Below are 15018 nucleotides of genomic sequence, written 5' to 3'. Positions count from 1 at the left end.
TCCACTTCCTGCCTGGATGGCAAAGCACTCCATCGATGATGGGATAAAGATTAACCAAAAATGACAGTCACTGGGTTTTCTCACTGGTTTTAGTCTCACTGGTTGTTCTTAGGCTCCAGAGACTCTCTTTAACATGGAAATTTCCTGTGCTTCTCTCTTGGCAGTTTGGCCTATTTGGTAATTGGAGTCTTCTCATTTGGTGAGCTGTTCCCGTGGTCCCCTAGTTACACTCATTCTTGCTCTTGTACTTAGTGTTCCCTTATTACTTTCCTAATAACTTTCTGAGGCTCCTCTCTTCCTTTAATGTTTCTTGTGTGTTGGCTAGGCTTCTCTGCATTCTTGGTATGGCATACTATGTGCCATCACTGGAGCAAGACGTCACAGCTTTTCGGGGCTGTGTGTGTGGTTATTCCTCTAGCAGGCTTGGCTTCAGTTGCCTGTTTGAGCTCTCTCCACGTGAGTTTTTATTCTGCTTCATGGTGGGTTTCTGCTATAGCAGTGACTTTCCAAAATGGATAATACCTGGACTTGTAAACAATTGCAAGTATCTTGACTTCAGTGAGACACCTTTCAGTTGGAGCTGCTGGAGTCTTGCGGTCTGGAGTCTCTACCCTGTCTTGTGGTTTGCTAAGACTCTCTTCTGTTTCTTGCTCCTGGCTGACTATATTCCCTGGTTTGCTTTAACTAAGTATCTTAAGGAATCTCACTAGTCTATATAGTTATTTGTGGCTTGGCACTTTTGTCAGTCCTGACCCTACCATGCCATTTTTCTTGCTCTGTGAGCCAGGATCTCTGGTCCCCTGTACCCACAGCATCTCTCCTTCCCTCTCTCAGCTCCTTCCTGTCACAGGTTTTTGTGTGTTGGTCTTGTAAGGCAGGAAAATCCTCTCCACTCTGAATGCTTCAGAATGTAAATTGATGTTCATTTTCTCTTCAGTTTCTTGGTAGGAAATTAGAAGGGATAGGATTAATCCAAATAGTCATCAAGTGTGCTCTTTAAAGGCATTTCCAGATTTCTGGCATATTCAAAACTCTCAGAAGGTAACAGGCATAACTAGAGAGAGAAGACAAATGCTCGTCACAACAATTTCTTTCATTTTCTACAAAGAATAGGCAAGTCTAATGGTTTCAGACCTGGAGACCTCCTTTCTTCAACTTTGGCCAATTGTTGTCAAAGACATGCTGTAATCCTTTCCATTTCTTGTATTTCTTAATCACATTTGATAACTTAGTAACTTTCTTTAACCAGAGCAATGTGTTAAACTTTTTTTTGGCTGCCACAGAGTATTCTAAACAATTTTGCTGAACTAGGTTCCAGCAGTTTTGGTACGTAGCCTAACACCATATATTGTGGTGTGCAGAGAAAATCAGTTCTCCAAAAGGAACTCAATAGCAGCATGGACCTTTTGCCAAAAATTCCTAATTTTGGGACAGTACCAGGAAACTTGTGTGGCTCCCATTTTGCTCCTACTCAATTCAAAGGCAAAGCTCCTCCCAATTGCAGGCTCCAGCACTCAGTCCTCACATTCCCATTTCACACGTTTTCCTTCAAATTCTTTTTTTCCTTTATTTTTAGGCTGTGGCAAAACCCTTGCACTCTCCCGTACATTTTCTGGAAGGCAAATCACAGATAGGAACCCTTTTCCTCATCTCTCACACTGCTTAAGAGTAGCTCCTGTTTTGTGCCCCAAAGCACAGCTGGAACTCAGCAGCTGTAATCCAGAGTGACAGATGAGCAAGTCAGATCATGAAAGGAGGAAAAAGCTGCTGGAAAAGGAGCAAAAAGCCAGAAGGAAATCTCGTAATCGTATCAGAAAGGCAAGGAGTGATATCTCGGAAGAATTAATTTTGTATTTCAGTAATCCCTGAGTTTACTTGGAAAGATGATAAATTTGGGATAGGCTGTGGACAAGCAGAAGATAACAGATGTGGAAAGATGGGATCTTGGGACATTTGCCATAGGAAATGAAACTTCCAGCATCACTGTGTTGCAATTGGTGCTAATAGGTTTGGAGCTTGACCATGGCTTAGGTGTGTGTAAGTATACAGACTGCTAAATATAGCTCTGGAAATAAACACATGTAATCTGATAGCTTTAAACACGGTTGGTTTTCTTATTAGACTGTAAGAACACTCGGAAGAAGCGAGTATAATAATAGAACTAGTACTGATTTTTGCCATGAAGCTTAGAAGAGAAGCAGCTCTGCAGGGTCCTATTATGGAAAGAAAGCAACTGAGGTGCAGAATAGCATCAGCCACTTCTCAAAAAACAGGAGTGCAAGATCTTCCAGACAGAGGGACACAGGGAAGGGGAAAAGGAGAATGCCTGGCACGTTCCTGACCCATTTGTGGATACAGGACTCAGATGTGTGAGCTGTGTGCAGTGAGGCAATGGTAGGGCACAGGTAGCCCTTCTCCTGGCCTGTGCCTCCTCATGGCCAAAGAACCTGTCCAAACAATCTAAAGGCTGTGTTCAACTCCAGCAGGGGCCACAACAAGGACACAAGCAGCAAAGAGCCAACAAGAGCCCTACTTTGTGAAATTAGCTGAGCAGTTTTGAAAATTAGTTGGGTAGAAAACTGAACACCCAATGATAGCTTTTAAACTTTATGCTGTCTTAAGGAACTGCATAATCAGGGTCAGCAAGCTTCATTTACACCCTGTGTATGCAGCTGGCAAGAATCTCAAATTGTGCCTTCTTCAGTGCAAATGCCGCTAGAAAGGAGATCTCTGCACAAAATGTCCCCAGCCCATCTCACCCTGTGCTGCAGGATGGCTCCTGTACTTGTAGATGTGCACTGCAACAAGGGCAGGATTTATCCAGGGTCACCCTAAGGGAAGAATTCTCTCCATAATATCCCTAATACTGATGCTAAAAAGTTACGAAAAAAACTATTTGTCTATTTCATACAGGCCATGTTATGTAAGAGATTGATAGATTTCAGAGATGGGCACCAAACCAAATCAGTAACGTTCGTGTGGTAGTTCATTGTAATGCTGATAAACAAAACCTAATAAAATACAAGGCTTCTCTTGTTGGAAGCCAATAAAGTGTGATTTACAACAGAAAAGCTGACAAATGCTTTATTGCTGAAGTGTCCAATATCTCCTTGGGCAGGCACCATAGTCTCTTCAGTGCAAATGTACATTTTCATATTTTGCTGTCAATATGGCCAACATAAGGTACATAGACAAGAAAGTAAAATGCTGTCAACTTCTTACCTTTGGCTTTCAAAAAGTGAAGCAAATGGGAAATCCCATTGTAGTCTATGAGAGTATACAAGTTCTGAATGATTTAAGATATTGAAAATTAATTTGAATTTGAAATCAAACACTCTGCGGTATTGCCTGAAAATAACTTTCTCCCCCTCTAACTTTGGGTTCCTATCCACAGTAAAATTCAGCCCCTTAGGTTTGCTGTTGGTTCCCTCAAAATTCCCTCCTCCCCCCCACATTTTTTGCCAGTTGCTAGCTACCTGGATCACCCAGAGAAATCCTTTGCAGCAAAGGGGGGCACCCTCAGTGACAACAATATCCAATTTTTATATTTTACAGCCTTTCTTTTTGTTTTAGCACTTCCATAGTTTTCTGCTGGGAATATCTTTGGTTTTATTTCATGACATCTTTCTTTAACTGATCTACAACTGGAAGGTATATGCTGTATGACATGAAGGTATTTGCATGATGTGAAATCTTCATTCTTGTAGCATCCAGAAAGCGGTAAGTACGATAACTCTAACTCACATCAAATTTCTTCTGAAGTCCATGGAAGTTTTGCCTAAGTAAGTCTGCAGGACTCGACCACGTGTTTGCTGTAGAGTGTGTACTGCAACGTCTGGTATTGTTTAACTCTACCATGTTTGTTTTTAGCAACAGTTTGCATAAAGATGTCTTATGGGATAAAGTTACAAATATGCTTTGTTGTGGGGACAAGGTAAGAAAACTGGAAATTAAAGCTAAAAAGACCTTTGTCTCTCGAGGAAGACAGTGAAGGGTGTCATATTTCTTTGGCATTGTAATGCTACTAAATTACATCTGCTCCTCAAACATTTTTCAGAGGGAGGATTTCTAGACCCAAGTCCAATTATCCTGGAGATAGAAAACGTCCGGCGCACTCAGCTTTTTGCGTTTAGATCATTTCATCAACTCTCCCCTCCCGTCCCCAGATTTTAATTTAACTTGTAGCTTCCTGCCGCGTCTCCCCAGCTGGAGCCCAGCGGCAGCCGCAGGCTCTTCTCGCCCTCCGGCTGCACGGAGGGCATCACCTGTCCCGCCGCACCTGGGCCGGGCGGGGCCGGGCCGGGCGCTGCGGCCGGCGGCTCCGGGCGCGGGCCGGCTGCCCCGGCTCCGGGCCGGCTCCGGGCGCGGGCGGGCGCCCGGGGGAGCGGCGCGGGGCAGCGCGCACCATGCGGGGCCGCGGCCCGGCCCGCCCCGGGGGCCGCGTGTGCTGATGTAATCGCCAGGCAGCCAGCGCTGAAATTCAACACCGCGGCGGGCGGGAGCTCCGCCGGTGCCGGGGCAGCGCCGCTCCGCCGCCGGACTCCGCGGGCAGCCGCGGGGCGCCCCCGCCGCCCGGCCCCCGGCGCCCCCCCCACCCGCCGCGCCCGCCCCCGCGGGCCGTACGCGGGCCGGGCCGCCCTCGGGCTTGCGCGGAGCTCGGCGGAGACCTCGGGGCCGGCGGGCTTTCATGGACAGGAGCTGACCCTGCGGCGGCGCGGCGCTCGGCTTTCCCTCGGATCTCCGCTGCCCGGGCAAATGTATACAAATGCATTTGGGAGCCGAGAGGACAAGGCGAGGACGCATCTCTCCCGCGGCGCAAACGTAAGCGGGAGCCGGCGGGACGGGGCGCACCGCACCGCCACCCCGCCGCGGGGCCGGGCAGGGGACGGGGCTGCGGCTCGGCAGGGCACGACGACCCCGGCGGGCAGCGTCCCCAGCTCTACCTTCCGAGCGCCTGCCGTAACCCCGCGGGGTCCCCCGTGTCCCCGGCGGACCGGCGGGGTGCTGGCTGCTCGGACGGAGATCGCCTGTATCGCTGGCTGTCCCTGTCCCTCTCCTCCGCGCCCCTGGCGTCGTTGTGGATGTGCTCTATCCCGTCCAGCACCCTCGTGTCGTCCTTCCCGAGCCCACACCGGGCAGCCTGGCTCCGGTGCCCCCGGGGAGCGGGGACAGCCTGACCCGAGAGCCCGTGCCCCCTGATCCCCGAGGGGAAACGAGGGTCCCGGGGCCCAGCGCTCCGCAGTGCCCGCCGTAACCCGGCAGCTCCTGCACCCATTTGGTACCTAGCTGGTAAAACGCGGCACGCGAGCAAACGCAAAAGCATGTAGGATTTACGCTAAAGAGCTAAGGCTACTCTTTTAATACCAGAGATAGCCAGCTGAGCTGCTCTGTATTCACGTGTTTTTGCATTTGGCAGAGGTATTTCTGATGCATTCTCACCTGTGATGCAAAGGTAGAGCTCTGTTCTCTACCGTTTACCTAAAGGCAGCCTGGGGAAAATGCCTGAATTTATAGTTGTAACGATATTAGAGAGGTTACTTATCTGTGTCTCTCTTTGTAAAGGGCTGATTTTGTTCTGGCCGTGTCTTAAGTTTACTGAGCGTTCTGAGCAGGACAGAAGAATTTGTTTAGTGTTGTAGTGAGGATTATGCTGCTAAAGTGTGCCTGATGTATAATCTGGTTGTACTTGAATGCTTGTGAGCAGTTAAGGGGCTTCATGAGGGTCGCCTTCCTTAGGAGATCTGTTTTTAATGGCTGTGTCTTTGGGACTTCAGGAATTGTCTGAGTGCGATTTCAAGGAATGGTTTTATTTTAAATCTATGAAGGGGTATTGCTGATGGAGAAACATAAACTGCATTATAGGAAAGAGGTGCAGTAGCAGAGATGCAGTTTACTCAGGCTCAAAATATGAGATAGCTTCAGAATATATCTATATGCTTCTATAATATTTACCTCATTTACTTCATTAGAGAGCAAGGAACCTGGTCACTTGCCTGTATTAAGAAACCAGAATTCCTCACAAAAGGATCAGGTTTCCTTAGCATATGTCAAACCAGTAAATCCCTTGCAACTTCAGCCACCTTTTCCTTGAAATACCATTAGGTCAGGCCTGTGCAGGGGCGTCTCTGCAGGTTAAATATGTAAAACAGCTGCATGACTTCTAAATCTCTCACCCCATTTATTGACAGAGTATTTAAAGTATGAGCAGCTTTGTGTCACCCTTGTTTCTTGCAAGCACCAAGTTGTAGTACATTTGAAGGATGACCTACAAAATGTACAGAGACAAACCCTGTGAAAGAAGAGTATTTCACATGAGTAGGAATTCAAGTTATATACTTTTTCCTTCATACAGGAAAAAAAATGGTGTGTGCTATCTGGAGAAGAGAACCAGTGTAAGCAATCAAGACATTTACTCTTAAAACTGTACTAAAATCACGTCTTTTCAATTTTTTTTTCTTTTAGAAATACTAACAGAGTTGACTGTTCTTCTGGATGTGGTAGTTTCTCATTTTAAACTAGATTCTGTCCAAATAATGGGCCACCAGGCAGGGAGTTTCCTCTCTCCAGTTCTGTTTTAGAACAACTCTCAGGGCAATGCTCCTCTACCTCTCATCTCATACTGCTCCCATTTTCCATTCATTCAAATTTTGAAATTTGGCAAAGGATTCCTTGATGGCTAATTGGTGCCGTCTGTGACCAAAGGGCATGTGAGTGTCACACCAGAAAGGTTTTGCAGGCTGTTGTGTCCCCTCAAACTGCATTGCTAGAAGGTCTTTTAAAGTTTGGGAAGCAGCACTGGACCTGCTGGCTAATTTAATTATAGTAGCAAAGAAAGTTATATTTCTTTTTATATCTTGAAAGATAAGTTTGAGAGTTGTAGGGCATCTCTGTCCACAAGGTGCTGTGACCTTTCCAAAGCCTTTCTCCAGCTTGATGGACCCAAACTGTGCCATTCCTCCTCAGCAGTCCCCAGACAGATCCAATGGAGAAACGAGTGTGGGGTAGGTGCTGGTGTTTAAACCATTATCCCTGAGGAGTGCAGGACTGAATGCACCCGTGGCAGTCACATTGCAGAGAGGTTTACTTGTCCTTCCTAGCAGCCAGCTGGTGGTATTTCTTCCTTTAAACTTGAGAGTTCTGAAACTAGGCTGAATGGAGAGGATACTGCTGTGCACTGAGCAAACCTGAGCTCTGTATGCTGCTGAGTTGTCTTCAGAGGGTGGAATTTTTCATTGTAGCTTGCCACCATTTGCTTTGAAGCTTATCAATTTTCTCATCCACCCTTCACCCCTAATGCAAAAATAACCCGATGGATAGTTGCTGTCCACTCTGTAGGAAGAGGCAAATGGCCACAAGATGTCAAAGATTATCAGAAAGATAAACTCGGTTTTAGTGGTACAGTAGCTCAGTCACATTTGGCAGTGCCTTCCTCCAGAATGATTCAATAGTGGCCCCAGCATATGCTTGCATGTACAACAGAGCAGATGAAAAGGTAGAAGAAGGGGAGGAAGTTTAAGAGAGACCCCTTGGCTATGCCCTAAAGCCTAGATATTGGAACAACTTCAGGTGTGATGGTCAGTGGGGAAGGAAATAGGCAGCATTTGGGTCAGCTGAAGTCTTCCACACCACATGATTATTCTGCATTTTTCTATTGGTGTGTCCCAACATCTCCAAGAGCTGTGGACTCAGCTGAGGCAAGGACCCAAGCTTCCTGCAGCTATGGCAGATGATGGGTCAAGCCACATGCACATTATGCCTGGTCTTAGTGGCTGTGCTGATGTGAGAGTGAAGACTGAGAACTGAGTGTTCTGCAAATGTACAGAGTGGTGATCTCAACCAAGAGGGAGGGTTTGCATGGATTAGGTTGCACATGGTTTCATTTACAAAAAATTTTCCTTGTGAAAAAAGATAGAAGGAAGTCTCACTTTTCTCACGCATTAGAGGACCCCCAGCACTATGGTTGTCTCTGGTCCCTGTTTTTTCTCTTAGTTGATAACTCATCTGTTCTTGTCATTAGCTGGAGAGCACTGTGTAAGCCAGTGTCTTTGCTTCTCACTAAATGTTTCTGTATATTCAGTTTCATCTGTGTAATTTACAGCCCTGGGAACATGTTGTAATTTCTTGCTTTCCTACAAAGTGACAGAGGCGGGGACCTGACAAACACAGCTTTGTACCTGGCTGGTGTAGTAGAAGAGGCTGTTGTAATATTAGAGGAGTCATCTTTGAATTTTGGGCTCTGGGGTTCTTTGAGCATCCTTATTTTTTGGCTAGCTAAAATGTTTTATGTGATTTTTAATGGCGAATCCATTTTGCACCTTTGAAAATAACAAGGGTAAAATAAAGGGTTGTCTAGCATGGACTTTGTTTCTGGCACAGCTGTCTCCTGTCACTGAGCTTCTCATTTGATCAAAAGATGCAGAAACTTTGAACTTGAATTCTGGGCTTTAGTACTCTGAAAAAATGAACTGAGTGTCCTGTAGTGGACGAGCTGTTTGGACAAGAGTCTGTGTTAAGTCCTTTTTAGGAGTGGCAGAACTGCTCCAGTAGACGTTTCATGGCTGTAGCAGGAGAAAGCTTGAAGAGAGGAATAGCTAGGGATTGTAGTGGTTAATTAAAGAACATGCCCCTACAAGCATGTTGGGATGTGTAAGGCATAGTTTCTACCTTTCCCTCCCTCTGTGATCAGAGCTAAAGCATCGATGCATATTTTTGAATATCCTATATGTTCTGTGCATTTTCTTCTGAAATACAAGATGTATCTACCATTTTACAGTGGCACTGATGGCTATCGTGCCTTATTGTTCCTTAAATTATTAATTTGTTCTGTTTGCCAAAATTTAAGCTCTCACAATATACAAATCCACTTGATAAAACCAGGCTATTGCTCTGTGGTTTTCATGTACTTGGATGTTTCTGAAATGTTTGAATTCCAAACCCTTTAAAGAATTAGTAAGACTTTCACTAAACACTGCTCTGTGTGTGTGTATGCACATGTACTTATGTATCTTTTCTTTCTGTTTAAACCATATGTTCCTGTATAAAGAGTGGTAGTGTTTTCTTCCCACCTTTTTTTTTTTTCATGTGAAAATCTGGCTAATTAGCTGGCAAAATTAGGTGATATGAAGTTATATATCTTTAGATGCAGCTATGTTACTTTCAAATATACCTGAATCCAGATACTCAAGTGCTCTTTGACCTGGTCCAGGAAACTTTTTTTAGTCACTCTAGCATTCCATAGTATGAAAAATCACTGAGGTTACAAACATTAAAGAGCAAGAGGCTTGAGTGTAAGTTGATTAGTTATTGTCAGAACTAAATTTCAGATATTTTTGAAATAATTCTTCTTAGAACTGAGTTGATAGAGTTTACTGTAATTGTTACATGCATTTTTGCCTGGTTGTCCAACATTAACAGAAAATAGATTTCTCATTTATTAAAAGATTCAGTCACTGATAAGAGAATGATTAGATGTTAATCTGGCTAAAATGATAATTAAGAAACAGCAGACGATCTGTTCTTAATCACAGTAAAAATGTAGTCTGTACAACATTCAACACTTCCGAAGTGAATTTTGAGCACATAATCTAGGTCAATCTTATGTATGTTTGTTGGAAAAACTGAAACACCAGCGTGCTATCAACATTATTTTCATACTAAATCCAAAACACAACGCTCAAACAGCTACTAAGAGGAAAATTCTCTCGCTGGCTGAAACCAGGGCAGTGAGCCTGTGATAGCTGTCAGTAGGACACTCTTCCACCTGAGCATGGACTTGTAAGTTGAAATGTGATGGAATTTTTCTTTTACTTTGTGAAGAGCATGACTTGCTTTTAGCATGATAAAATTTTATGATACAAGAACAAAAGTTTGACACAACATTTTCACTTATGGGAAGATGATGTGATCTAGTGAGAAGACTGATAAGATGTCAAAGGTGTCTAAAGTATCTAATGATGTCTGCAGGAATTAACTTGTCATTTATTTTATGTTTTTTTAATGGTAACATTTTTTTCTTTCCAGGAAGAAAATTTACTATGTAGCAGCATTCATATTTTAAAACTGCTGCAAGAAAATATAAAGCAGATGCAATAATTTTATTATTAAAAACAGTGTAAAATGTATGTGTTATGTATGAGGGCATATACAACCTGGATCTTTGTGTGAAATGCCTTCTCAGTATCAGTGGAAAGTTGTACAGTGTGATGGCTTTGATTCAGGACTTGCTGAAGTCAGTGGTTTTCTGCCATTTGGATCTTGAACCAGGTTTCTAATTCCTTGGAGTTCTAAAACTATAGATGTTTTCTCACATGTTTTTTCCCTTTCTTTCCCTTTTAGGAAAGTTCTCCTTTTCATTACAACATGTATAGCTGTGGGTGTTGCACAAGTACCCAAACAAGGTGAGAATGCTTTGTTTATAAGAGGACATTTGTGTAATATGTTAGTAGATGAAAAGAGTAAATGGCTTTTGTTACTTGTGACCTTAGGTTCAGTTCATTAATTCATGTGACTTGAAGAAAATACCAATTACAGCATAATGCAAAAGTTTAAAGCACCAGTTTGGAAAAGATGACCTTTCAAAAATTACTCAGATTTTCTGTCTATGAAATTGCTTACATATTTAAGCAAGCTCTTCATAAAAAAGAAGCCTTGTACAGTGAAAAGGCTTTGATTGTGTCTTCACTGCAAGTGGGTGTCCTTGGGGGTGGCGAGCTATGACTGAGTTACCTTTGCACTTAAGGCAGGCAAACCACGGTGCATAATACAGGCTGGCATCGCCAAAGCAAAATGTGAAATTTGGTATTCATTTGGCTTTGCATTCAGATGCAGATGTTGTGAGGAAATAGGGTTGTCTTGTTTTTAGTTTCTTTTTTAATCTGCCAGCTGTTATAACAGCACCAGATGTGCAATTTGCTCTGGAGACTGCTGTCATAATGATAGGTCCCAAAGTGGTGGAGGCCAATGTGCCATTTAGTCATTTATTTGCCATGAGAGTGGCAGCATCAGTTCTCCACCACGGCCCTCTGCTGTACAGGTGAAGCATGAAGTAGGTCATCCTTGGCTGGTGGGTGTGTAACTGCAAACACTCATCTGAATGCAAACAGATGGGTTGCATGGTTAAGGCCAGACTCATTCCTGATCATGTTTTGCTAGAGCCCTTTGGGATATCTCTGCAGCCTCCCACCATTATTCTCACCAACGCGGTTTTCCTGCTTGTCATTCCCAGAGATTGGCAAAGTTTGATTTTTCCTTCAGTCGTGGAGTTTTTGTTTTGCCTTTGTAGTTTTGCCCTGCAGTGTTGCCCGGTGCTTGCCTGGTAAGCTTGGTTGTTGATGTTTCACATCCCGCTCAATGGGGGCCATATGCTTTTGTGATGATGGGATTTTCCCGGATTTTTATAATAGCTGAGCCAAGTTCTCACTGGAGGAGGGGCAGCGCTGTTAGATGTGTGTGGCCTGCCCTGCTCCAGGCTGCAGGGATGGAAAGGGGAGAGAGGCAGTTTTAGGGAGGCAGTTTGCAGTTTCTCGATGTAGGGGAGCAGGTGACAGATGCCAGAGACAGCTGTGTGCTGACAATTTGAGTGCCTTCATCCCTCCAGCCCACCCTCCTCCTCTGCAAAGAAATAAACCTTTTCTCTCACTCCTCATGTCCCTCAGCCTGAGAATTGCTTCTCACCGACCCTTCAGGTGAGGACTGTGAAAGCTGCAGAACTGGGGGTGCAGGAACACAGGGGAGTGGGTGGGGACTGAGTCTTACCTGCCCCTTGGCTGAGAATGCCCCCATGCACAGAGCTTTGCAGAAATGGGGTCAAGCCTCTGGTCTCCACATGCTTATATTGAGTTAGTTTTTATTTTGTTATCAGCAGATGGAGTTTTCTTTTTTTTCTATTATTATTTTGTTGTTATTGTTGTTACTGCTATTCAACAGCATTTCTAGATAGCCCTATGAGAAGCCTTACTGAATGGAAACTCCTCTCCATCCTTGATGCACAGGTGTCATACTTATTTTCTTTAAGTGCTTACTTGGGATCAAAATGATGCATTGAATCTTGTTGAAACTTTCTTCCCACGAGGGAATTTGGTTCCTCTTGCGTTTTATTTGCACAATATGTAAACAAAGTTGGAAAAAGCAGTTCAGAGAAGGAAACCTCCTCAGAAAAAACAGAGAGCATTTCAAGTATATCCTTCAGTTTCAGTATATAAGCTGCAGAGCTTCATCATTGCATTTGGGGTGCTCAGTGTTTGTCCAGGAACAGGATTGCATGCCCACTAGGAACATGTTAACACCTTGGTTTTTAAACTTCCTTGGCAGTTGTATTTTGAAAAAAGAATATTCTGCCAAACACAAAGATGCCAGCTGATTAACATGCCTCCTCTCCTGAGGTGAGGAGACAGCCTCTGCATGCTTTACCTGAGAGGATACATACACGTTGGTCTGTTTGGTATGCTGCTATAAATCCTATCCAGTAAAATACTTGTAAAGATACAGTCTCAGACTTTAGGAACAATGCTTTGAGTGGGGCACAAGAACATGCAGAATTAATGTGTCTTGCTGGCTTTGCTATGCCACTAATCTGATCTGGTGTCCAGGAGAGCATCTGTTGCAGCCAGATATCTTAATGTACCCAGTTGCAGATGCATCATCACCTAGAACATGGAACATGGGCAATCTGAAGGGAAATTATTCTTGGTTCTGGTGGGGCTGATTGATGGATGGCCCTTTTCTTTTCCCTTACCCACACTGGAAAAGGGAAAGGGAGAAATGAGTGTACTAAGATTGCTGAAATAGAGAGAGCATCTCCGAGATCCTGCCTTCAGAGTAGCCCTGAGTATAGAGCCACGCTGGAAATGAGCAAGAGGGACTGAAGGGAATATGCATGTGAGACAATCCTACAGTCAAATCCCTTCATCCCTCCCCAGTTCCTCTCTGGGGTTATTTTTGTGCCACATGAGGGTGGGAAGGCTTTTTGCCAAAGCTAGTGTAAGGTTTTGCCTTACCTCATGATGCAGTAAGGTTGTGAATTTTTTAAAGATCTCCTAGAAGGTGGAAGGAAAGCACTTGACACCAAAAACCTGAAACAACCTTTCCATCAAGAAGTTGAGCTGTTACAATTTGGGGGACTAATGGGTTGAATAAGCAGTAAGTGAAGACAGATGTTTTGCAGACATGAGTAAACAAAGAAAACTGACAACTGATAGGTAAAGCAAATAGTGGTTGTCATGCTGGGAGGAAGAATGAGAGGGTTGCCTGCTCCCAAAATCCAGTGTGCTGCCAAGAGCTTCTGAAAGCCTTAAAATAAAATAAATATGCATGTTGGATCAGAAGTGAAATGACTGGCCAAAAAAGTTTGGAACAGCCTTTTGGCTTGACAGTGGGTTAACAGGCAGCAAGTCAGCGAGGAGCAATTCCTTTATACTTACTTTTTTGATGTCATTTTTCACACAATATTTATTTGTGTTTAGCTCTCTCAAGACCTGTCATTGTTTGCAGAAATCTATTTGCAGGATAGAAAAACATCTTATTCTTCATCGTGCTGATTATTTTCTTTAATAACTTTTAAACCATGTGTTCTTTTCAAATCAGAACTGCCAAAAGTGTGACCATTTTGCTTGCAGTTTGCCTTTTATAAGTGATAGGCTTGAATGTAATTTTTAAGCTGACTATTTTAAACCAGTTCAAGATTTTTATTTTACATTTGAATTTATACTTTTGATAGATCACATGCATCACTGTTTTTAAATAAAAATATGTAACTAAAATTTTAAAAAAATGCAACTTCTTGCCCAGTATTTCAGGTTAGGATTTTATACTATGGCACAACCTTAGGTTAGACCAGCAGCTGCTCTCCTTGTGCAGCCAGCTGGCCCTGCCCATGCACAGAACTAGTGGGGCAGTGTATTCTGCCTTGGGGACCATTTGCATGTGTAAGACTGCGTTGCCCAGAGCTCAGGACCTGTGTTTCTTCCCATCTTCCCTCCACAAGGGCAGTGCAAGCACAGCTTTCTCCTCCAGAGCTACAGGCAGACCGGGCAGGACGGGGTCTTGGCAAGGAGCAGTGGTTCATTAGCAGAGGCACTGTGCTTCAGAGCTCTACTAGAACCTGACCTCTATTATCAGCCTGACAGATAAAAATACAGCCATGGTGAATTAATTGCTCTGAGGCGAAACATCTTGAGAACTTGGCATACCCAGGACTTTCTGCAGAAATTCTCTTTCTCTGTACCTCCGTCTGCACTGGCTACTCGCCAGGATCGTCTTGGCCCGCCCGTGAATCTCAAACATGACCAGAAACACTACAAGGTGTGTAATTAATTTTCAAGACGTACAGTGTGTTCAGGTTGATGCTTTTGGTTCCAACTTATAAATCACTCTCAAGGAAATCTCAGGCACTTCTCATAATTTAGCACTGAAACTAAGCCAACATCTGTCTATTCTTAAAGTTTGCTATGAATACATTCAGTAAACAGAGAAAGGGAAACTGGGAAAGGAGACTTTTTTTCCACTTAAAGCATAAATATCCATTTGTTTCAGTGGTTCTTTTGATATCACAGCAAATCCTTAACTTTTCTTCTTTACTCTAAATTTTTGTTGTGCCTTATGATAGTTTTGTTTACTTAGTGTAACCATGTCCATAGCAAAAGTAGCCTCAGTAAAATGCTGTAGAAAGTGCCTCTGTCTGCCCAGCCAGGCGTATTTGATCAGTGCAACTATTAGATACTACAGGTAATTTTTAATAGAGGTGTTTCTCTGAAGTTGTTCCCTTGGGAGGTGGAAACAGATGATATCCTATGCTGCTGTGTAATGCTGTTTATGAAAACTAGTCTTCAGTTTTCCCTAGTGAAAAAAATTCCTAAAATATAGGTTAAGGGAACCTTGAACTCATCTGGTCCTAACTCCTGCTGAGGTCAGAGTCAATGTTGAAGTCACTTCAGGTTGTTGGGTTCTGCCCAGTTGGTCTTTGAAAATCTCCAAGAATCGACATTACCCAGTGTCTCTGCCCCCTGGTCCAGCACTTGACCC

General features: G+C 43.8%; 1 protein-coding gene across 1 annotated transcript in view; it reads left to right on the top strand.

Annotated features, from left to right (window-relative positions):
* Positions 1–4737: 4737 nt before the first annotated feature.
* The window catches only part of COL24A1 (collagen type XXIV alpha 1 chain), a gene marked incomplete at its 3' end in the record, with an annotated part of 117400 nt that continues 107119 nt past the window's right edge, over positions 4738–15018 (top strand). The window contains exons 1-2 of the mRNA XM_084211809.1: positions 4738–4821; positions 10336–10397. Coding sequence (XP_084067935.1) covers positions 4766–4821; positions 10336–10397 — 118 coding nt within the window. The 5' untranslated portion in view covers positions 4738–4765. The remainder of the gene's footprint in view (positions 4822–10335; positions 10398–15018) is intronic.

This window comes from Fringilla coelebs, assembly GCF_963513975.1.
Source record: "Fringilla coelebs genome assembly, chromosome: 9".
In the NCBI taxonomy this organism is placed as follows: Eukaryota; Metazoa; Chordata; class Aves; order Passeriformes; family Fringillidae; genus Fringilla; species Fringilla coelebs.
This window is presented reverse-complemented; position numbering and strand designations above follow the sequence as displayed.